The sequence below is a fragment of the Perissodus microlepis genome, chromosome 1, assembly GCF_051167445.1.
Source record: "Perissodus microlepis isolate ML-2025 ecotype Zambia chromosome 1, ASM5116744v1, whole genome shotgun sequence".
Classification (NCBI taxonomy): Eukaryota; Metazoa; Chordata; class Actinopteri; order Cichliformes; family Cichlidae; genus Perissodus; species Perissodus microlepis.
In genome coordinates, this window is record NC_140461.1 from 34,359,706 (window position 1) to 34,383,886 (window position 24,181).

Below are 24,181 nucleotides of genomic sequence, written 5' to 3' on the forward strand. Positions count from 1 at the left end.
AAAAGCCTGCACTGCACATCTTGAACACTAACTTTTTTACTTGCCACAGTTCATACTGAAATACAGGCCCCATCAACAAGAGGTACATAAATACATTTCCCACATGGCACTGCTTCAAAAGTCACAAAGCTTGTTTTTGGATGACGTCCAGCATCATACTTTTGCTGCTTGGAGATGAAACTGCAGTCTCCTCTTCACTAATGATCTCTCTGACATTCATTAATCAGTGTTACTGTATCAGGTAGAAAAATATTTCACATGCATTTTCCTTCTTTAGCTTCTTATCCATTTCAGATCTAGCCCTGGATAGTTTGGTGGTTGTGACAAAATGTTTAAAAGCGTACTATTGGTTTTAGCAGCGCTTTCAACACTGTTTGCTTGTGGTAACTGGTAGTTAGTAGGTAACAGGTAGTTATCTCAGCATGTACAATATGAAATAATTTTTACAATGAAGAAACATACATGCAAAGCTGGATTTTATTTCTCATTAAAAAGAAAATGCTGTACAGTCAGAAACTTAGCACACTGAGCCCAATATAGTTTTAAGTCATTGTGAAAAATGTCATTATAAATTCAAATTCAGCCTCTTAACACAGCTAAATGTCACTTTGCAGCTGGGCCATGTCCGGTTTTATTATACTTCCATGGACACAGATAGCGTCACTAAGTTATACACTTCTCAAGTTGATCTATCCCATACCCCCTAACAAAATGCACTGCTGACAATATTTTTTATAATACTTTATCTTAAATGCCTCCTCAGTGAGTAAACTCACAAAGGGCAGTGGGCCTACACAATATACAGCAGCAGTACAGCTTTATTCATTCATACTCAAATCTAAATGTGTGCATTGATCCAATTCCTTAGGAAATAATTATTCAAACTACAGTGTAAGAAACATTAGCGTTAGCAACCAATATCTTTAGGCTGATCATTAAAAAAACACTCTGCTATGACAAAACAACCAAGAACCAGCCCACACTGCATGAAATCCTATCTTATGCTGTAAAAGTGCATTTTGTACACATGGTAATGTTTACAAAATATGAACATCACTCCATTACGCCACTGTGATGCCACTAGCATGTTTTAAAACTGCAAAGCTGTTAAAACTGACTTGTCACTCGCATAGTAGGCCAGCCATTAAGGATACCTTTAACTACCTTCATTTCTCTAGTGGTGGCTACCATTTATAAAATGAGCATTATATTGGATTCAATGATACTTGAAATGATCAATTTGCATCATAGATTTATCAATACAATGCTTATTAAGGTCAAAAACTGGGACCGGAGAGATCTTTTCCCAAAGTCTTCTGTATAACTGGATTTCCTTTTGACACCAGAGGAGTTACCTGCTGCTGGCCCTCAGAAAAAAAAGCAGGTTAAAGGCATTTCAACTGGTTTCACTTGTCAGACCCGGAAGCTGCATCTATGTGTTTTATACAGTTGATATTTGTAGACATCAGTGTCCGTTTGAATTGCAGCCTTTATTATCGTGTTAGCTGCTCTTTACCATCACTTCACTCTAGTCTATCCACTACCTTGCACAAGACCACCAGTAATGGTGGTCAGAAAGCTTGGACAGCTTGAGCTTGGTTCTACCTGAGATCTCTTCCTCTTAAAAGGGAGTTTTTCCCTTTCCACTGTCACCTATTGTTTGCTCTTTACTTTTCACTATAAAGCACCTCGAGGCAATTGCTGCTTGGATTTGGTCCCAGATAAATCAACTTTAATTGAATTTTGAGATTTTGAACTAATCTAATTTATTGATTAGATTCTGAATTAAGTTTTAAAAAGCAGTTTTTAGTAATGTTTCTTTTAATACTTGTATTATTATCGTTAATATTACTGTTATTGTGAGTGCCTTTCTCTTGTTTTGTATATATTCATCTAGTTTCTATATAGCCCCCTTGATTGCATATATTTCTCCTATTAGTCATTTATTCCTGCTGTCTTACTATTTATATCTTATTCCTGCACAGTTGGTGTGGAGCAACCACAATAACAATAAAGGAACTATTCTATTCTATTGTTTTGTAATAATTTTTCTATTATTATTATTATTATTATTAAAGGTAACCTATTCCACAGAGGACTTTAATTAATTAATTTTAAAATATTCTGTTTTTACAGTGTGATGATAATGTTTTTCACATAGTAGTAAAATCCTGAGTCCACCTCTGGTCAGTCTCTTATCGTGGGTCTCCCGGGAATGACTGCAAGTCACTTAAACGTCCTCTGAAGTGACAGAAGCGCGCGCGCGCGTGTGTGCGTGTGTGTGTTGGCGGATTCCCATCACAACCAAGATGGCGGCGGAGCGGACAGCCGGCTCGGCACAGTGAGTGACAGGAGAAGCAGCCTCGGTCGGTTGGACAGCTAACAGTTAGACTCTGAGGGGGAGAAAAATACAATAACAAGACATCCCGCACCGTTCATCTCACCTTCTGTAATGCAACAGCGTCGGTAGAAGCCAGACACCGTCCGAAGTTGTGTGCGAAGACTAATCTGACGTTCACAAGCGGGGTAAGTGCGAAATGATGAACCGTTACCCTGACTGGCTGCTTGGCGTGTTGAGGGATTTACCGAACGGCTGCAGGCTGCTAACTTAGTGCTCGAACAAGCTGGAAATCCCTTATGCTAGCCCTGTCACCTAACTCGTGTATGTGTTTGTTGACATTTGTTTATGTTTTATCTGTCAATAATGACAATTCACTCTCGCAGCTTTTGAACCAGTACGACTCCCATGCTTTCCCCGCTTCTCGACATCTAGGTATGTGCCACAGGTTGTTTGCACTCATCGCTAAAATTTGGGAACATTTTAGTCACCGTGAACGAAATAACAGCCAGTCAAAGCACGTCAAGCCTCAAACGATCCGCTGAAATGTCTGATTTACCAAACGAGCGAGCTAAAAATAACCCAAAACACTCTCCGTTTGCACCCCGTTGCCTGAGGATATTTTAGGTTGTTCGGCTTTGTATGAGGGGGAAAAACACCTCTCATTTAGCCTTGCTGTTAAGCAGTGGCGTAGAAAGTGCACGGACAGTCTTTCCTATGTTTTATGTGAAGGATTTGCAACCTGGACCGGAGGGTATGTCAGTGGTTTTCACTAAGCTGTGTGGTGGTGAGAGATTTCATGACTGGTGAAGGGTGATGAGAGTGTGCTAATGCGGGTTTGCAAACGTGCAAGTTTGATGGGACATGTTTGCTGTTAATGTGCAAATCCTTACACGTATTTCTGTCAGAGAAATGCTGTCAGACCCATACCAGGAGTGGTGCTGGTGTAGTCTGTCAGACATCACACAGGAGCAGCAGTGGCAGCCACTGGGGTTTGACATTCTGGAGGTCTACCCCCCCCCCCCAAAAAAAGAAAAAAAGAAAAGAAAATCCCACTTACATCCTTTCCTAGTGTTTTTCCATAGCATGAGATGGATAAGTCTGATCAAATCACACATGTCACAGAAAGCCTGTCGTTTGAAAACCTCTGCTCCACATACCAGGTAAGGTAACCTGAACTGTAAGCCCACATATATTCTCTTTGCTCTCATATGGAACATTTCTCATGGGAATATTGTGTTGTTGTGCATCCTGTTGATAGGATGTTTATATGTCGCCTTATTACCTTGCAGTATGTGCTCAAGAGGGCAGAAAGGTACCCTTCTGGAAGGAAATTAAGTTGTAGTTTAAAAGAAGGTGCTGTCGCCTGACACAGAGGAGCCGAACAGCATGCACCAATTGCCTGGATTGTTGGAGTGAGCTGCAGGGTTTACAGCCAGTAAAACATCAAAAAGGAGCAGACAGCTAGACAGTGTCCTGACTTGAGTTAAAGCCCACTGACTGTAAATAACTGACACACAGTGCTCTCTCTCGTGGCAGTGATGGTTGTAATACCCGAGGCACAGGGTTCATGTTATTCCCATCTTGTGTAATTCAGTGAAAACAAACAAAGTGAGGAAACAATTTGACTTGACAGAGTTGTCAGTGACAGAGTGTAGCTCTAGATGCCTAAACTGGAGAATCTGTTTTTTTGGCAGAGTGCAAGTCTGACAATTTAGCCTGTTGCAGATTGATTTTTTTTTCTTTTACATTTCCAACAATTTCTGTCACAAACTATGTGTATCCCTGAAGATACACTGTTAGCACTCTCACAGAGAAGCCTTTCTGGGGTTCACAAACTGTATGGAAAAATCCTGTTGATCACTCTCCTGGGTTTATTTTGTGATGAAAACACAGTGAAGATTGGAGGCTTTTAAGGATTTGCTACAGTAAAGTTAATGAATAAACAGAAGGTTGTTGCCCAAAGTGAGTTTCTTCAAGTGCCTGGGACAGCACCTTTTCACTAACGTTAATGCTGACGTAGAAGGGTTACTAATGAGCCCCCAAATATTCCTATAATTATATTCAGCTTTGAGATGTTGGATTCAACTGTGGCTTATACAGTTGGATAGAGTGATAGCGAGGGTGGCTGAATAGAATAGAGAGACAGTGAAAAAGATGCTGAAAATAAATGACAGTCACGCTTTTGAAATTGTCCTCTCCATCTCTCTGGTGATTTCTGCAGGACTGTGAATTGATGCATGATAGGTGAGTCTAAGAAGGAACTCTTTGACTTTCAAAGAGAAAAGATGTTAATGAAGCAACCTGACCCATGTGAACACAGTGCACAAGTTCTTGCACGTGGACAATATACAACACATACTTTAAAAAAATGTTGTATGCTATAGTTTCCCTAAGAATATCAACAATGAATAAACACTTACATAAAACTATTTAATTCAGTTCAGTTGTATTTATATGGCACTAAATCACAACAACGCATTCTTCTAGGTGTTTTACATTGTAAGGTAAAGACCAATAAAAACAATAATGCAGAGAAAACCCAACAATGAAACCACCAACTATAAGCAAGTACTTGGTGACAGTGGGAAGGAAAAACTCCCTTTTAACAGGAAGACACCTCCAGCAGAACCAGTCTGATTGAGGGGCAGTCTTGTGTGATGACTGGTTGGGGTTGAGGGAAGGGCACAATGTGGAAGAAAGCCAGAGATAAATAATTACTTATGATTAAGTGCAAAGTGATGTATAAATACATGGAGAGGGAAAAATTGTGAGTGAATAAGAAATGCTCAGTTCAGTGCATTATGGGAAGCCCCCAGCAGCCTCGGCCTATTGCAGTATAACTGAGGGAGGATTCAGGGTCCCCTGATCCACCCCTACTCTGTAATCTTTATCAAAAAGGTAAGTCGTAAGCCGAATCTAGAAGGTAGAGCAATCTAGAAGGTCTGCCTCCCAAATCTAAAGTGAGGGCTTGTTCCACATTCATGAATGTAAAGATTTAACAGAGTCGCTTCAGTATTCTTCAGTATTGGCTGATGTTTGCCTCACTGACTGCCACTGACCTATCTGCAATTTTGTTACAGTGGGAAAAAAAGTCTTACAAAGAACTTACCTAGTAATTTATCAGTCACAAGTCATCAGCCAATGAGCATACCTTGCATAGTCCACCATTAGAAACACCAGTCGTTTTAACATATCACAGAGTATAACCTGAAATGTAAGACTGAGCCCATAAACTCATGGGCTCAGGAAGGTGTTTACAGTCTTATATAAGACTGCAAGTCATGGGTATCACCCATGGGTGCAGATTTAAGGCATTTCTTTGCTTGGTTTTTCAGACCCCAAAGCTACGTCCATCTTTTATACTATTTAAATATACCATTCACATTTATAAATGCCATCTTATTTCATATTATTTCTATCAATATTTCACCAATATTCAGTGGTTACATATATTTTTCCCCATGTATCAGTGCATGTTTTATAAATGTATCATTTCCAGCTGGTCAAAATGGCCAGTTGGCAATATATTTGCAGAGATGCAAGAAAGAATATTTTTTAGCTTGTCCGATTTAGGACAGTTTTTTTTTTTTTTTTTTACAACAGCCAAAAAACATCAAGTCAGTGAGTATAGTCAGACAAAGGATTATTGGCAGCCAATAGGTGGTGGATTAGCTTTTAGATAATCAGTGTGCACAGTCTCTAATGTGTTGGTAAAGAAAATTTGCAGCATGTGGTTGGTTTACCAAGCATGGGCTCTAGGTTAGCTTTTTAGTTCAGAGATTGGTCTACACTCAGACCATAATAAGAATCTAAAAATAATAAGTGTCTGTGTGCAGCTTTCCACTTTAGCTCAAAACAACACAAAGGAAGTAGGCGCCATCTTTTGGCTCTATATTGCAATTGTACTTTTTGGCATTTTATGAAAAAGTTCAATTCTTAGGAAGGCAGACCACTACATTTTTTAACGTAAGAGGATAATGTTTCCAGCTTAATGTACAGAAGCCAAAAGAAGATGCAGCTGGAAAAGAAAATGCTGCTGCTATCAATGTGCACATTGAACAAGTGAGAGTAGGATTACATGTTCCCAGGGAATACCATCCACAAACACTAATTAGCTGTAAGCTCAGACTCGTTGTCTGCAGGGAAAAAAGGCAGGATGTATCCTCAGTTGGTGGGTGGCATCTGGTGTTACACTAAAATTTGGGAACTGAGCTCATAGCACCCAGGAAAGTCATCTGTCAGAATACAAAAATTCATTTCTCTCAGTTCGGATGCTGGTACTTTTTCTCCACGTAAAGTTATCCAGCAGTTGGCTATATGTGTAAATTGAGCTAATCACATTTCACTACAGTGAGAGTGGAGAGCTGGAAAGGTACTCGGGCTGAAGGGGTGGGTTGTGAAGCAACAAATTGCTTCTTAGTGCTTTTGCTTCAATTTCACAAAAATATAAGTGAAGAATTATGAGAATATGAGTGGAAAGGCAAAATAAAAAGAAACACAATGTTAGGCAATTGCCTTTTTTGTTATGAAGGTTTTGGTTTTTTTTGCAAAAGTGGCAGACCCTTATTTCAGTACATTTTGCCTATTAAGAAACATATCTGGTCTAACATGATGGTTAATGTAGTTTAGTCAGGACAACTTTAATTAAAAAGATTATTTGTATCAGCAGTAATTTATATTGCCAGTATGGTTCTATAGAAAGCTGGAGTAGGGAGATGCTGCAGCAAGACCCAAGCAGTACAGAGCAGGCATTCATGACAGCAGATACAACACTGTTATAAGGTAAAAGGAGCTGAGCTGGGGGTGGGTTGCAAAGAGACTTGCAGATGCACAGTGTCTCCAGGCAGGGCTAAGCAGCTTAATATTGTAGCCTATATGAGATTCGTCAGTTGTATAGAAGTATAGAAGTGATGACTCAGCTGATGTTGGCTGACAACATCAGCTGACATCACACACACACACACACATACACACAGTAATGCTTAAAAACAGCGCTAATTTATATCAGACTAACATTAGAGAGGCAAAAGTCAGTCAGTCAGTTAATAATACCGGCTAATTAAAAGATGATAGCAAACTGCATGTTTAGTTTTTGTTTTATATGGATGGGCCTGCAATCACAAGCGTTGAAGATCTGTATTTTTCTGCTCTGTTCCACTTTGAATAAACTTTCCCTTTAACAGATTGAACTAAAACTATGTTGAGCGTAGGCTTGCCACAGTCAGTGCCTGACCAATGAAGGCTGTAATTTTCTGGTTCTCACATTGTTGTGCTGCTGCTGCTGTGTGGCCTGCTGATTTCACAAGGGTACAAGGTTATTCTCCCAGTTTTGTCTCAATATTCAGACCTGTGCCTATCAAAAACAATAAAGATGTTACTGCCAGAACTCCAGAACAAAACTGCCAGACTCAAAAGTGAATAAGCTGAAAATCAAAAAAACATGAAAACAATAAAATATAAAGGAATGCAAACAAATGCATGTGAGTTGAAGACCAAGTCAGACCCTTAAGAATGCTTTTCTGCCAAACAGGGAATTAAAAGATCAGGCTGGGAGACAAGGCAGGTCTGAAAGATCAGGTTTCCTGGAGACATGCTATTTAATTCCCACAAGGCTCTGCATTAGCACTTCCTTGTGATAATACTGTACACAGAGCCAGGAAGGTAACATCACATATAAGACTGCAGGCAGGGGCAAGTGATTCTAGTTTATACTTTGATATCTGTATATTAAACTATGATCTTGAAATTCATTAAAGGTGAGAGAGTTCTTTCTCCACCCCGCAGCTATTTTTTCCCCAGTTACACTTCATGCTTAAATTGCAGCCTGCAGTTGTTAGCATGTCACCAAGATGGAGAGCAAAACCTGTCAATGAAAGATAAGGTGTGCAGGAACCTCGGCAAATGGGTTTATCTGATATCTAAGGCACTATTGCCAAAATCAGACTGCAGTGAAGCATTCAATAAGTGGGACACTGAGTGCAGAAATAAAGACATGAAGTCACTTCACTATTCACTGGAACCACAATGTGGGGCAAATTTATTGATTAAAGATTGGCAGATAAAGTGGCTTGACTAAAATCTTGATCAGTTCTTTAGCTATTTGCAGATTTGGTGGTTAAAACTGAAAGTTGAAAAAAATATTCTGAACTGGGTTTAGATCTGAATGTTTTTCAGGAAAAGAGAGGATTTTTTTTTTAAAGTAAGATGTGTGTTACTGGCTTTTGATTAATCAGAATTAATCATTTAAATCTGCCCCTGATCATCAGAATCAGTATACCGATGATCCATGAATGATTGACCTCCCCAAAGCCCAAACCACAACATTATTGAAGCAGTCTGGTGTCAACTTAAGAAAGAACAAAAGTCAGCCAACATTCGAGATGCAATTTTGAATGTCCTTCAACAAGCCTTGATAACATTTTCTGAAGACTACTTAAAGAAAAGACAAGAAACCTGCCTAAGAGAGTTCAGGCTGTTTGGAACAATAAAGCTCTTCATACCAATTATTTACTTCCAGGGTTTTCTGGAATTAGGAAAAAATATTTTGAGCTCTATTGTATACAGTCTACATGGAGACATGTTGCGACACTTCCTTGTGGCAATACTATGAAAAAATGCTTTCACAGACATGTGGCCATCCTTAGTTTGGACTGCTATTTAGTCTGTCTTTGTCTGTTTTTGCCTCATAACTTTTCTCCCCCTTGTCTATAATCACATATTGAGGTTAATAGTATCAGCTGCCAGCAGGTAAAGTCTGTTACTGCTGTGTCTCATGCTGCTACATCCCCATCCATCATGGCTTGAGTTTAATCATCCATAACCAATGCATCACTCAGAAGGAGTGAGAGGTTGCCTTAAACTTTAGCTGCATTTTAAAAACATCCTTTGAAATTTAGGTCAAGACTTTGCACAAAGTTTTTCCAGGTACTTGCTATGCTCTCCAATGCGTTTATGCTGAGGCACCTTACAGTGCCATTAGCATATTCATTCTTGGTATAGGTTAGTCACAGCAGGGCCTAGATTGCTAACCTTGCCACAATAAAGTCCACAATCTGCGCCACGGTCTGTCGCTGTGCATTATGACTGGCTACTTTATGGACACATGTAAAGTATTTGTGAATAAAATGTTGCTTGAACACGCTTCTCCTGCTTTGTCGAGTACCTAATATGGAAGATTTATGTTGATATCTAGACGTTATTCTGGAGGCCTCTCTTTATTGAACAAAGCAGCACATTTTTACATTCTTTAACCTTGATGCTTGTTTGACAGTATACTTGTTGTGTGCTTCAGAAGCTGATATGGTTTTTATTCTGTTGTCTTTTTAATAGCAGGCACAGGAAGTCCCATCTCTGTTCTTCCTGTGGTGATAAAGTTGGAGGATATAAGCATTAAAGTGAAAGTAAATGAAGATTTACGGTGGAAGTTTCTGTGGATTCAGATGCCTAATGAAGCTATAACTGTACAGTAGTATAATATCAACTGACCTTTGAGATGCTCTTGATAATGATCTTGCAAAGAAAATAGAACTTTCATAGCACAGCCTCAGTACAAACATAAACCAAGTCAATTACAGCAAAAAAAATCTGTAAATGATTCTACAATAATTCATTCATCTAATATCCTACAGGCAAAACAAAATTTATTGTGTCAAATTAAGATTCCTTTATTCAAACAGCTTCTGAGGCTTCCGGCTTAAAACTTTTGATTTCAAAATTGGCATTGTAAGTCACACATCGTATTTAACCATATAACTAAACGTACTTATACAATAACCTACTCTAACAATAATTACATTAATGCAGTATTCATGACAACCTGTGGGGCTGGTTGGAATCACACCACACTGTTTATAGCTGTAAGGTGATCTTTGTGGCTTCTCATGGATCATCAGTCTATCTGCAGGATTTGAAAAGTGTTAAAAAGAATTACGTCTCGTCTTAAGTAAGTATTAGTTGCATACACACTGGAAGAGATTAGCAGCAACACAGAGAGCAGATACTGGGGAATGTCACTGAAATTCAGCAACTTGTAGTGGTGACATACGAGATAACCCATGTATTAGCTATGCAAAAGTCACAAGCATAGAGTTAAACTGCAAGGATACTGCTGATTCACAAATGATGTTAACAAAATAAAACAAAACAAATAACAAGTTTACCTGTGCAAACGTATATTGGAATACACACGGTGTGAGCCAGCTATCAGCTCTGATGTAGAACAAGCCAGGTCATATGTGAATGGGGCTTTTGAACTGTGCCTCAGGGGGCAGTTGAATCCTTTTTGGTTTCACTCAGTCACCAGTTGATGTTTAACAGTTATTGTTAGCATGCATGAAACTCAGTGACTGTGACCAAGTGTCAGTTTTAGTGTTCTAGGTTCAGGTGACCATAAAAAACTGTTATCATTGTAATTGCTTCATATACCACTGGATAATGCAAGAAAAGAATAACCCCAGGCTGTGATGCATCCTCTGATTTTCCATCATGAGTTCATCCTTTGGCTGGTTGGACTGTGAAGTGTTATTAAATGTATTCAGTAATGTATTAAAAAGATATAAAATGGTGTTTGAAAATTCAGCATATATATAACTCCTGTAGAAATCTTTATTTTGCTGCAATACAATATCTGCTCTTTAACTGTCAGAGCCCAGTCCTCCATCTTAGTGAATCGTAATGTTTTAACCTCCATTTGTGTCCAGTGTAATGTGTTCCTGGCTCAAAATAAGAGTTTAGAATCCTCCATTTGTCTCACTCTTTTTAGCATGTACTCGCTAAAATAGGTCTGAATAGCCCTCCTGGCTTTTGTAATTTTGTCCACCTTTTTTTCTATGTGTATGTCAACTTGGAATTAAAACAAGGTGAATGTCTGCCTGTTTAACTAAATGATGCCTCTTTGTATATTGCTGATTTTATTAATCTCTGAGGGAAAATTTGTTTGAGCTTGTGAAAACAAAAACCTATTTGCTGCTTAAACATGCAAACACACAAAAATACACCAATCTGACAAATTGTCACCTGCCTAATTAACAATACACTGTGTTGAAGAAGGGTTAATGGACAGCAGCTATCTCTTATGCATAATGTCTCCTCTCTGTACACACACATACACCCATTCACTTAGTCTAATTGCAGTTTAAGTGCATGTTCAGTGCTAGTTGTTTGGTAATTACAGTGACAGTGATTCCAGGAAGAACGTGCTTATCTGCCAGTGTGGAAGGTAGTAAATACATTCTGGACAAACTTACAATGATAAAGTTATTCATTTATCGGTGAGTATATGGTTTGATATTAGTTTTGGTGATTTGTATTCTTTTGATTGTTCTTGGAGTTGGAGCACTTGTAAAATGAAGAAATGTTAGCATCTTACTCAGGGGTTTCAGGTGTTTACAGAAACATGAAACCGCTCATGTTGAGTTTCTCCGAGGCTGGTCGACAAGGTTAGGCAATAAGTAAGGTGTAGAGATTACAGTGGACGTGGAAAATGCTATTTCTCACAGAGGTTATCTTTCCTCCGCTATGTTACACGACCTGGATGCAGAATAGCCAAACGCCCACCCCTCTGGACTTAACTAGAAGCAGATGCTTGACTTCCTACTGGCTTGTGTTTATGTTCTCAAGCACATTCCTTTTCACCTCCTCCACGTGTCTGCCCTGCTGTGGCTGTCTATGCTAGATGTCTATACAGCTGGAGCTGGTGTGCAGAGGCTGGCTCAATGGAGCCTCAATTGACAGAGGCCCTTTTCGCCAGTTTCATTGCTAAGTCTGGACAGCTGGAAATCGTTCCCCTGTCACGTTGCCTTAAACTAAATCCTTGTGCAAGGCCTGTTGGGCCTGGACAGCTTATCGAACTCCTCCCAGAACTCCTATTGTGATTACGAGTCAGCGAGTTTGGGCTGGGAAGCTTTGTCTATGTCTCTGGCTCCACGCCGGTCATGTGGCCAAGTTTGAATGTTCTCAGCCTGTGGTGCTTTTCTCTGATTCTTGATTACTGTCAAGAATCGGACAGAACCACAAAACCCAGATAATCTTCCTTAAGCTGAGTCACAGCACAAAGTACCTTTAAAGCAAGTTAACCATGGCAGTACTCACAAAGACAAATAGCTTGCAAAGTCTTGGGAGAAATCGAGGCATTTGTGATAAATGAACCAATGTCATGTATAATTCAGAAATGACATAAATAAATTTTCTAGTGCAGTGAGGGGCTCCAGTGACCTTTAAAGAGATTTGTGGCCTAAACAGTCTATGCTTTTTATGATAGGAGGAATTGCTTGGACTTCTCTCTCACTGGGCGTTTACCTCAAGCTTTCCTTCCAGGTCAGTCTTGCCAGGGGCGAAGTAGGGCGGCCAGCGAATTAAGATATTTGGATTAGGCCACTTAAATAGTGATGCAGTTTTTCATTCATACGCGCCAGCCGCCATGTGAGTCACAGCTCTGCATCTTTTGGATGCATCTCCCGTGGGGAAGTCCAGTGATCTATGCATTTAAAAAAAATCCACAGGCTTATACAGTATTGTATACAGTAAGACTGTTTTGTTCTGTTATGCCTTCTCAGCACTTTAAATAATCTCTATTTGCTAAAACTGGAAAGCTGTAAAAAAAAAAAAAAAAAGTGAAGTTCATGTCTTGGGCTACGTTCACACTGCAGGTCTTAATGCTCAATTCTGATTTTTTGATCAAATCTGATTTTTTTGTCTGCTTGTTCACACTACAAATAAAATATGACAGCAAACGCGTTCTAGTGTGAACCCTCAAAGCGGCTCGCATGCACAAAAGAAGACGTCAAGCACAACGCGCTCTGTTTAGACCCAGACCAAACAGTATTGTTTGACTGATGGCCCTTAGTATAAAGACTTGTTTCGGACTTTACGTTTCCCAATTTTGCTTTAAGTTATAAAGTTATTTTGTTATTTACAAATGGCCTAATAATTATCCTTATTGCTGTTTTAGAGAGGAGCGGTGCTTCAAATTATAGTTGGAAATGTCTGTCAGAATCTGCAGATTATACAGTACAAATAAAATGTTCACGTTTCTCCACCGTTGTCTTCCCAACAGTTTCACTAACATCTACACGGGATGGCCAGGAAGCGTTTGCAATGTCTTTTTGGGTGCTTCTCCGGCGCTGATAATTGGCATCTGTCTTGTGTCAGTGACATAAAAGATGGATTTAATGCAACATGACCATTCAAACAGCAGTCGCTTTCTAAAACATCAGATATGTATCGGATTCAGTACCACATACGAAAGTGACCCAGATCGGATTTGAAAATATCGGATTTGTGCCGTTCACACTGTTATACCATGATCGGATATGGGTCGCATAGGGTCAAAAAAGTCGGATTTGATGCGCTTTCGCCTGCAGTGTGAACGTAGCCTAAGTTTCTGGGCTTCACATCTTGGCAGCACCGCGTTTCATACTCCATAGATCCTCACAGCCACATTTCACTGATGGCTTCATGAAAACAGGAACTTAGAAATAAACAAATGCTTCTTCCTTCTATCACCTGTGTTTCCACTGCTACTCAGTCAGCAGTGTCGACTTCTTCTATTCTTAAAATATAGGGCAGGCAAGGAAAACAATTGAGGCTCATTTCAGTGGGCGTCCGCAATAGTCCTACATATGCACTGTATATAAATGTAATCCTTATGTAACGTTTGCCTTGATGTGCCATGATACTACTGCTTTGGCTTGTATTTTTAGCAGACTGACAGCATGGCAAGGATGAGTGTCATTCTTTGGCCCGTCATGTGTCTCTGTAGTCATTCAAACAGGGAGGTGACACTGCAGAGCTCTCTGCTTTGCGCTCATGTAACTGAAATAAATTAGGTCAGCATCTTTTTTCTGTTACACTTTTGTAATAAGTGTGGAGTTAACTGTACTTAGTGAGTGATCCATGAAACAATACCCAAGTCTGGTTTATGTCAGTTGAGTCTCATGCAAAATCCTCCTGGGTCAATAAAACAGCAGTGAGAGGCAAGAAACAGGATAGTGGTTGGACTGGTTGACACTCTGTGCTATTCCACCCTCTTTTATACACGGTGCACTGGTTTGTACTGTTGCTCCACAGTAAAGAAAATCGTGTATATTGAGCATTTTAGCTTCTGCCTTTTATTTTGCCTGTGAAATGTGACATGTATTTGCAGTTACATAGCATTTTTCTAATCTTACTGACTGTTTTAGATGCTTTAGACTGCATAGGTTTAACCATACACAATCCTCAGGAAGTAGTTCACCATTCTCAGTGCCCTTGTTGTGTTTGGATCACCACCTGAAAGTCCCATCCTTATCATTTTGTGGCAAAATGGCAGCCCTTAAACTTGTATGTCAAAGTTGTCGGGACCCAGATTTGGTAAATAGTGTAGGTGCTGTGTGGTGATGGTGTTACTGTGAGAGGGCACACAGTGGCATGTGCCACAGTTTGTGGCTGTACGCTTATGCACATAACTTCATATTTGCCGCATGTCTTCTTCATCCTGCCTGGCACCCCTGTTAACCTTTCCACACATAGACACATGTGCACTTTTAAAGGCAGAGAGAGTTGTAAGGTATGAAAGTACAAAAGAAATGTGTGTTTGTGTCCCACTGCAGATTTCATTTCCAAGCAGCAAACTGCAGGGTTGAAAAAATAAAGTCGGTGCTTAGCTCTATGTGAGGCTGTGCAGTAACAATTTAAACCATTTACTCAAAGGTTCAGTGTTGCAGTGGTTTCGTCCTACTTTACACTGTCATCAACTCCCAAGTAAATGTTTCTGAAAGAGAAGTGAGCACATGCTCCACATCCTGTCCTCTGAGTGTTTCACCAATGTGTTGTAATGTGAGTGTCCCAGGAACATTTATGAGCCCGCTCTGTGTGTTGGGCAGGAAGTTGAAATGCAGACTGTGGTCTTGGACTCAGGATGCAGTGCAGATGTGTGGCCCTCGGAGCGGCTTTGGTCACTCTTTGTTTAACCTGTTCTGTTCCCGTTGATCGCCACCGCCTCAAGGTAAATATAACAGAACAGTCTCGAGGCTGTCTAAGTAATGGAAGGATCACCTTCTGCCTTTGGCCAGACATCTCTTGGCACAGAACATCAGCGCTGCACGCTGTGGCAGCCTTCTCATTTGTTTCCCACAGTGAGAAAACAAGGAGGTATGATGCATTTTGTAATTCGAGTGTAAGAACTAGAACACAGTGAACACAGCATTTTCTCGCCATCTGTCAATAGCTGGAAGGGACGACCAAAAAAAAAATCTCACATCGGCCTTTGTTTGCATATAAGCTTTGCTCATTGCCCCTACAAAGATCATTACATGATGCCAATAAACACCCAGCTTTCTCTACCAAATGTTGTGCCCATAACAGCTAAACCTAAGTTAGAACTACTCATTAGGTTAAAAAGTCCTGCTCCATCTGCTTCCACTCTCCAAACTTTACTCCAAATCATTTAATATTAAAAGAAAAAAAAAAGATGTAGTTGTTTTTTATGTCTGTGGTTCTTTTCTGTCAGTACAGTGTCATGCGTCACAAAGAAATGTTTTGCGCAGATGTAAGAGGAGTCAGTGAGGCCAGAATAGGGAAAGATTTTATCACTTTAATCTCTTCTCAACTTACACTGTTCTTGCATGATGAGGTGAATAAGAACAGTCCCTCGCACTGCTTTATGTAGTTTTAGTGGCAGCTGGAGTCTTGCTCACGTAGCATCACATAGACTAGAGCTGGCAGCTTTTTCACCTTTTCCCCTGAGCCAATGCATTTATACAAGCTGACACACCCTGCTAATTAAACCTCCCTTCCCACACCCTCTTACTGCATATGGTTGGAATCACAGGCCTTGTCCAGTTGAATTATTCACAATTAAATTGAGCAAAACTCTTGGATTACACAATCTGGTTGCAATGAGATGCAACTGGGTGAGAAATAGTCCCTGATTGTGTTGCCAGCTAAGGGAATCTTTTTTCTTTTTTCTTTTACAGAAATGTTGGCCAACTGTGCAAAAATAGGTCTTATATGAAAACCTTACAAAAAACTGTATCTGCTCACAGTTCTCTCACCTCCTGATTACAGATGTCTTGAACCAAGTCTGTTTTTGTGGCTTTTCACAACTTACCAGGGGAAGAGTGAGACTGCCGGTAAAGGCATTGTTTCACATTGACCTGCAGAGATGGGCTTGTGCTAGCGAGGCAGGCTGAGACTACATAGCCACAGTCCAAGGCTACCGAAAAATCTGTCTAATGTAATTGTTATAATTCTCACTAGTATATTAACAACAGCAGTTCCCTGGGTGTGAGTTAAAACACTGTGTTTGTAAGCACCAGGATTATTTTTCTTTTGACAATAGCTGCAACCATTAAGTTAGATAATGGATCTTACTAGGCAGCTGTTCCTGTTAGCATTTTTACATATATAAAAGCACCTTTTAACTATAAAGCAGTTAAAAGTTAAAAAGGGAATAAAGAAGCTGGCAAATTTGACATCTTAATACAGTTGGATTTAAAAAATTTTCTGGCGTTATTTGCTAATTACAGTGAAAAGTGACCATACAAATCGGGTCTATCCGGTCCGTACCGCGCATGTGCAGATTTATTCTTCTTCTTCTGTTTCGTTTTATGGCAGTTTACTCCCCAGTGTATGAGGATACCGCCACCTGCTGACCGAGCGAATGAGCCCTATTGTAAAATGAACTAGCGTCATTACAAATGCATGTTAAATTTGATTTAGTGATAGTCGAGTGTGTTTATGCTTGTCTGTGTGGAGAGGATCGTTGGAATAGTGATGATGATGTCCGCTATCACTGTCAGTTGTCAGTAAACACTTAATCTGGCTGATGAATCTTAACGTGACATATTACTAAGTCAGTATTATTAAGTCTGTAATTAGGTGCCATTCTTCTTATTTTACGGCGCTGTTGTTCAATCGGGGGACGCACTCTGTTGAGGAGAAAAGCATGAATTTGTTTGTATACAGATTATCCATTAAATGTCCCGGGCAGTTGAAAAGGAGGCAGAGCTGTTGAGAAATGCTATGAGCTAACTGGGCGCTAACCGTGTCACTCAAATACATTAACTGTCGCAATGTTGGCAACGAGAGGAAGTGACGTAAGATTTGCGCATGCGTGGTACCGATCAGGTTTCCGGTACGGATCGGGTAGTGACATGGTATCATATCTGTGTCCAAATTCAGGAACCACATCCTCCTGTGCCCGCATTTGTAGGCCGATTACGTTACAGCGACACGACAAAGACTGTCCAAATTCGACAAATGCGGCCCACAAATGCGCCCTTCATTTCCCCAGATTTGAATGGGTCGGGTGTATACTTCGTGGCCCAACCTATCCCAGAATTCATAGCACGGCCTTGCTCAGTTTACAACAATGGTGGCTGCTAGTTAGTTTTAATATTACTCTTATTATTCTTTCTGGGTCACAAAATAAACGTTTAACATATTTTCAGGCGAGAATGTAGCTGTGTAAACTTCAAATATCTGCTCAGTTTATCAAGACACCACATATGTGCAAAACGTCTGTTACCCACCAGCTCGACAGCTAGCCGGGGTTCAAGGCTCACTAGAGCCGGTGAGAACACCGGACTCCCGGCAAATGGTTTTGAAACCCACCACCGTCTTTCGCTACTCAGGTTAAACATGATATATAAGTCACTTAGATAACTTAAAAATGTTATTGTTTGGCTTTTTTCAGTATTTTATTTGTTCCTGAGTAAAGCGGTTTGGCTGAGATTAAAGTGATAGTTTTTACACAGCTGAATAAACGTCATCTAAAATTTCCTCAGAAGTCAATGTGCCATATGACTGCATTTGCAATAAATTTTATAACGCTCTATATTAACACTACATAGAACAACTTTATAGAATTGTATTTGTTTGCAGATGTTGGCAGCTATCAGCGAATAATTTTCAGCTATTTTGAAACAAAAAAATACACTTTTTTATCCATAACAAGAACTCCATAACAGCAAATGAACTGTACAACAAAAAATGCAAATGCTATTTATGGTCTCCTCACAACAATGATAAGAAAAATAAACTGGGCCAATATGGCATGTTTGTTAATACAGCGATACACATGTTAATGTGATCTCTGGTCTCCCACTCAGAGACACAGGTCTCTGAGTGTCCAGCATTCAGACTGAGGACCTGAGGACACTCATGTGAGAGAAAATCTGCGAGCACAGATATCTAGAGCCAAATACTGTCAATAGGGCCTCTGCAATGTTCTGAAGACCGTTAAACTTGTCAGGTAGTGATGTCCAGCAAGTGAAAATGCAAGCTCCATGAACACGCATAGCTATGGATTCCAGCTGCGTTCGTAGTTTTGCAAACTTTGACCCCAACAGAGTCAAAATTTTCAGTTCAATCAGCTGCATTTCGATGTCCTCTGTGTCCAGCCAGTTAATGCGAGACAAATCCAGCTGCTCATTAAAGCTTTTGGTTTGATCAGAAAAGAAAACATTGGTCCATACACCTGAAAGTCCCGAAAACGCATTGTGAATTCTGCCTCGAGTCTTCAGATGTATCCATGAATTTCCGCTGTGCTGATGCTGCGCTGAGCGGAGCATTTGAAGTGCCGGAATGTGGAAATTTCAACATTGCTTGAAATAACTGCCAGCTAGCAATGTCGCTCTCACCGGTAGGCTAAGTTATTTTTAGCCAATTACAAGTTAAATCTGGTAGTTGGGGTTGTTAGCTCACATACCGTCATTAAGAAGCGGCAAACTAATGTGTCTATGCAAGCGAATTTGCGATGTGCACCGCTGGCCTCTCAGATTAACTCATTGCGTGTTGTGCCCAGAGCTGTACTGGGACAAAAAATCGGCCCGAGCATTTTGACTAGAGACCGGCCCACCAGGTATTATAGGAAAAGCCATAAAGTCTTTGAATGAAAACAAACACTGTTGTGACAGTGATGTACACTGTCTTGTTGGTATATGTATGATTTCTATACATTTTATGTCAGATACAAACTTTGGTTGTAAGATTCAGATAATTATTTATTAAAAGCGAGACATTTTAAATGAGAATAAGAAAGAAAAGTATTTCTTTGTGCCCCCATTTCCCTGTTAATGCCCTACCTGGCCCCCTGGCAGCTGCCCCTGCACAGTTAGCAGCTGTCAGCTGCATAAAAAAGGATCCTGGTGTTATTTGTCTCTCAGAAAAAGTTCATAACTTCCCTTCAACTCATTCATGTCACCTAAAAGGTAAACCTGTTTCTCCATCACCTGTTCAGCTCTGATGATTCAGTAAGGACATCTCCTGGTTTCATCTTCATGTTTCCCTCTCACCAGATATCCAAACCGGTATCATGACCAGCAGCTTTTACAGCTGTGGCTCCAGCAAACATCAGCTGATACTAGAAATTAATATTAAATAAATTCTAACAAAAGCTGATCAATCTTAAAGATGCTGCTGTTGTTTAGCGCAACAACATGGTTTCCTCTTTCTGGCGCAAAGTGGGCATAAACAAACAAGAGAGACTTGCGTCAGAAACGCCGATCAGCTGATCATTGATCCGTTGCATGATTGAAGTAGCAACAGGAAAGGGAGGGGAGATAAGAGAGAAGAAGAAACAGCTGTGTAGCGTAAAGACACCGAATAACTCCAGCTTTGTGTCTTTTTTCATTCTAGCTGAAGTATGGGACAAACTGTGTTCCTTTTCAGCTCAATACGAAACGCGTAATATTTTCACTGAATACGGGACGATTCCGTTTTTTTCCAATTGGCAACTCTAATAACTAACCTCATGAATAAAATAAAGTTCACTATCAGTAACATCATAGCACCCGCCCAGCTGTATAGAAACTCCATCATGCTAGCTAGTACGCAGTACGAGTTATTGTAACTGACTGTAAAAACTCAGCACAATGAAAATAAACTACACCTAAACTTGGTTTATATCTGACCCAGATAGACTGCAGGTCATAACTTCTTACCTGAAGTTCAGTTAACCTCATGACCGCTCATGACAGAGGCAGGTTGAGGTTTGTATGCTGGTAAACATGTGCAATTCTGTAATTTGTCAATTGCAGAGGATGTTTTCTTTATCTCTAAAAAAAGGCATTTCTTTAGTTTATATAACCATATCATTGTCCCTTTGAGACTGTGCTGCTTCAGTAAATGTAGATGATGTCTGAGCATGCCCTTCTGGGCTAGATTAAGAAAACTACTGTTTGGCTTTTATCACACAGGCTTAATAGGCTCTGTAATATCACAAAGCTTGTAAGCTCAGGTTTATACGTGGGGGCAGTCTTTAATTAAGGTGGAATGTGTGAAGAAACACCTCACTGCTCCCTGTTCAAAATGCACACTCAGGTCTGTGTAGCTAGCCAGAATTTCACTCTTTAGAATTAGAGTAAGGTTGAAAAACCTCAAGACCAAAAATGTTATGCCCTCATCACATCCACGTGTGTCCTTGAGCTGGGACGCTGAACCTTCCGCTGATTACGTGACCTGGCCAAAGACTGTCAGCTAACTACCCAAGCTCTAAATGGCTGCTTCATTATATAGCCTCTCTTCCCCACATTTTTGCCCTCTCTTTCCATTTGCCCTTCTACTGGCCTCCCTTTAGAAAGATTTATGGCTGTCAGATTTTTTTTTTCATTTTAAAGCCAGAGCAAGGACACAAGAACCGTCTGTACCTGCAACCACAACGAAAATTAATCTCCTGGTCTGTCTCTCTCTCTCTCTCTTTCTCTGTGACCCCTCTCTTTCTTTTTCCCTCTGAAGGTAGTTGGCGGGGATGGGAAATGATGGAGGACAAAGGCCCTCGTGTAGCCGACTACTTTGTGGTGGCTGGTCTGACGGACCCGTCCAAGCCGTTGGACCAGGAGATCCACTTTGATGATGTCTGCCACAAGACAGCCAAGCCTAAGGCACCCATCACAGATGTGGCAGTGGTGATCCGCTCAGTGGGGGAGGAGGTGCCGCCAGGGTTCACATGCATAGAAACAACACCGACAGGCCAATCAGCTGATCTTAACAACGGCGCCCTCATGGCGCCGCAGATCTTATTGTGCTACAGACGAGGTCGTGACAAGCCACCGCTAACCGACTTGGGGTAAGTAACCAAAAGAGGTTGCCTTGTTTGTAATTAAACAAGGCAAAGCACAACATTGTCTTTATTTCCAAAACCTTTTCTATAGCCAGGCTAACACCACTTTGAGTCTGTATTTGGCTGTTTAAGTGAGCTTGCTAACATTGCCAGGGACTACATTTACATGCTGATGCATAGCAGGTTAAAGCTTGGTGTCCCAAACGTGGATTTGGGCTAGTCCGAGACTAAAGCTTTTCAGTGGAGGTGTTCATTAAAGTATTTCTCTTCTTGTGTAGGCCAAGAATTAACCTGCCTGCAAATGCTTTTGTAAATGCTCAGATGTCAATTTTACTTTGCCATCAAAATGCAAAATCAGAAAGGAATTTATGATGATGATGATGATGATGATGATAAAGCTAGGGATGGGAGGATCCAGTCTGGAAGCAATTCATATTACCACTGAAGTATGGAAAAGTGTCACCTTGTCAGGAAAACTGGAATAGGCTGCAAAAACCAAGTGGGACAGATTATATAAATACATGTAAAATAAAGAGATCCAGTTCATCCTCTGGGAGACATAAATATCTGTACATTAAAAAAAAAGAGAGTTGAATTCTGCGGCAGAAAGAAGGTGAAAAAGACAAATGGGAAAGTGTTTACACTTCTCTTTTGAAATAACAGCACGTGCTTTGTGAACATTAGAATAAATTTATGAAAATGTAAATTGAGTCACTTTTGCTAGGATTTAGATACTCATTAAATTCACCAGCTTGACAGAATTTTCTAAACACCTCGGATGAATGACTGTAATGATGTGCTGACTCCAAGCCTGCCCAAGACATGCAGTGCTGTTGTTTACATATGCAGTACACAATCTCATTTATTATTCATCTTACTCGTTGGAACCATTCCAGGAAGCAAATTTAGCAAATTTGATTTCAACTCTGAACTCGAGTTGATTCACTCTTTTATGAGAAACTCTGAGTCTGATCATGACCAGGGATAAGTTGGCTATGTATGTTAACTCTCTGTGTGGAAAAAAGGGGAATTGGCCTACAGTACTGTGGCAATGCATAAATGATGAGCAGAGATGATCCTTGGATTAGATTTAAAAAAAGCGATATAAAAGAAACAGTCCATTTTTCATCCATTCCAGTTATGAATGCATGTCAGTGTGAAGCAGTGACATTTATCTTAAAAATCAGCAGGGAAATATAAAATAAGTTAAAATGATTCTATTTTCTTTGCTCCAATCAATTATCATTTACCCAGTTAGATTAAAAAAAAAAGCTGGAATCCTACTACATTTAGTTTTTCACACCCTCTTTTAACTTTTAAATGTCCTTTTGGACTCACAAATCTTGCATGGCAACATTTAATGATTCTATTTATGAGGTGTGTAAATATTTCAGCATTAAATGCTGTTTGAACACATTCGGACTGCCTGAACCCTGAATTCAAAATCTCCCTTTAAACTACATTGTTAGTCCAGTTTAAGAATCTTTAAGTTGTTTCAGCTACACCGCAATAATCCTCACCTGGATATATTCATATAGTCACCACCATATGTTGTAATTGATATTGATCTGAGTGCAGAGGAACTGGCTGACAACCTGACAGCTGCCTTATTGTCTTTACAGTCACAGAGCTTTATAAAAAACAGCTTATAAAAACATTTTTGTCCTTGTTCTTTGAGCACAGAGTGATTAATGTTTAACTGGAAGTCATCCTAGGAAAAAAACCAACTTAAAACTGCTAATTGATGTATTGCCATATTTGCTTTGGTATCCACTGAATGAATGATGATATGCATTGACGCAGCCAGGCAGGTACTTTAGGCTAAGCATGAGAGGAGTCCTAGTTCAACAACAAAAAATTAAAAACCTGCCAGTGTGCAGTTTAGCTTCATGGAGTCTGTTACCCTGGTAACTGGCCCAGAGTTGAAGCTGGCTCTTGCTGAAACAAAAACTAATTTCCCCTCATTTCACAGTTAACAAACTTTCTGGAGAAGCCCTATTTAAGATCAGTTGCTGTTATCAGGAAACATTGTGGTTGTTCTTCCTGTGACTGGCAGCTTTCTACCAGCTGTGAAAAGCAGCCCAAAAAGCTGAAGTGCTCTCACGTCAGAAAATGCTCTGCTCTGCCCTGGAATCCTCCTTTGTAGCAGTTTTCCACAGTAGTTGCTTCCAGCCATTGTGATTTTACCAACAGAAAAGTGGAAGCGAAGCACCGTTAGAGGTGTCCTCTTCAGCAGCATCTTTTCAGCTGTGTGAATTCAATACTGTTTGCTGAGCACTCCCATACTAGCGGTGATGATGCTAAGGAGGCTCTCACTGGCCTCTGACACTACACAGTGCAGTGCTTATCAGGCACTGACAAAGAATGTGCTCAGACAATATCAGCAGCTTTTGTGTGCTGAAAGCCCAAAGGGGCTGCACTTCCCAGACACTGGCAACACTAATGGTTACTGAGGGCTTATGTGGGTGAACAGGTGTAGGCAGTTTTACTCAAACATTATATTTTTTGCTGGCACTGTCTGCAAATGGAGAAAGTGTTGTGTATGTGTGGCAATTTAAGTTTTTCAACGCACACATTTTGACTCATGACAGCAGGAAAGCCACAGGTAGAACTGTTAACTATTATTCATTAATTATGCAATCTCTCTTCAGTAACCATCACATATAATACCACGCCTTGGATCGTTCTCTCCTGAATAAATGTAATTGTTAATATTATTGACTACAATAAACAGTACTTTAAACAGTGCTCACAATGTGTGCCCTGAAAAAGGTCTATAATGAGGATTAAAAAGGGAACAT

At 40.1% G+C, this 24,181-nt stretch overlaps 1 protein-coding gene across 7 annotated transcripts in view; it reads left to right on the top strand.

Annotated features, from left to right (window-relative positions):
* Positions 1-2,286: 2,286 nt before the first annotated feature.
* The window catches only part of LOC146394152 (C-myc promoter-binding protein-like), an 85,436-nt gene continuing 63,541 nt past the window's right edge, over positions 2,287-24,181 (top strand). For 5 of the 7 annotated variants that reach the window (XM_084910912.1, XM_084911053.1, XM_084911138.1 and 2 more), the window contains exons 1-2: positions 2,288-2,526; positions 21,056-21,386. In XM_084910912.1, the coding sequence (XP_084767038.1) occupies positions 21,076-21,386 (311 nt within the window). In that variant the 5' untranslated portion in view covers positions 2,288-2,526; positions 21,056-21,075. Of the gene's footprint in view, positions 2,527-21,055; positions 21,387-24,181 lie in introns of all 7 variants that reach the window. The other 2 variants (XM_084910821.1, XM_084910983.1) reach the window with 1 other exon arrangement.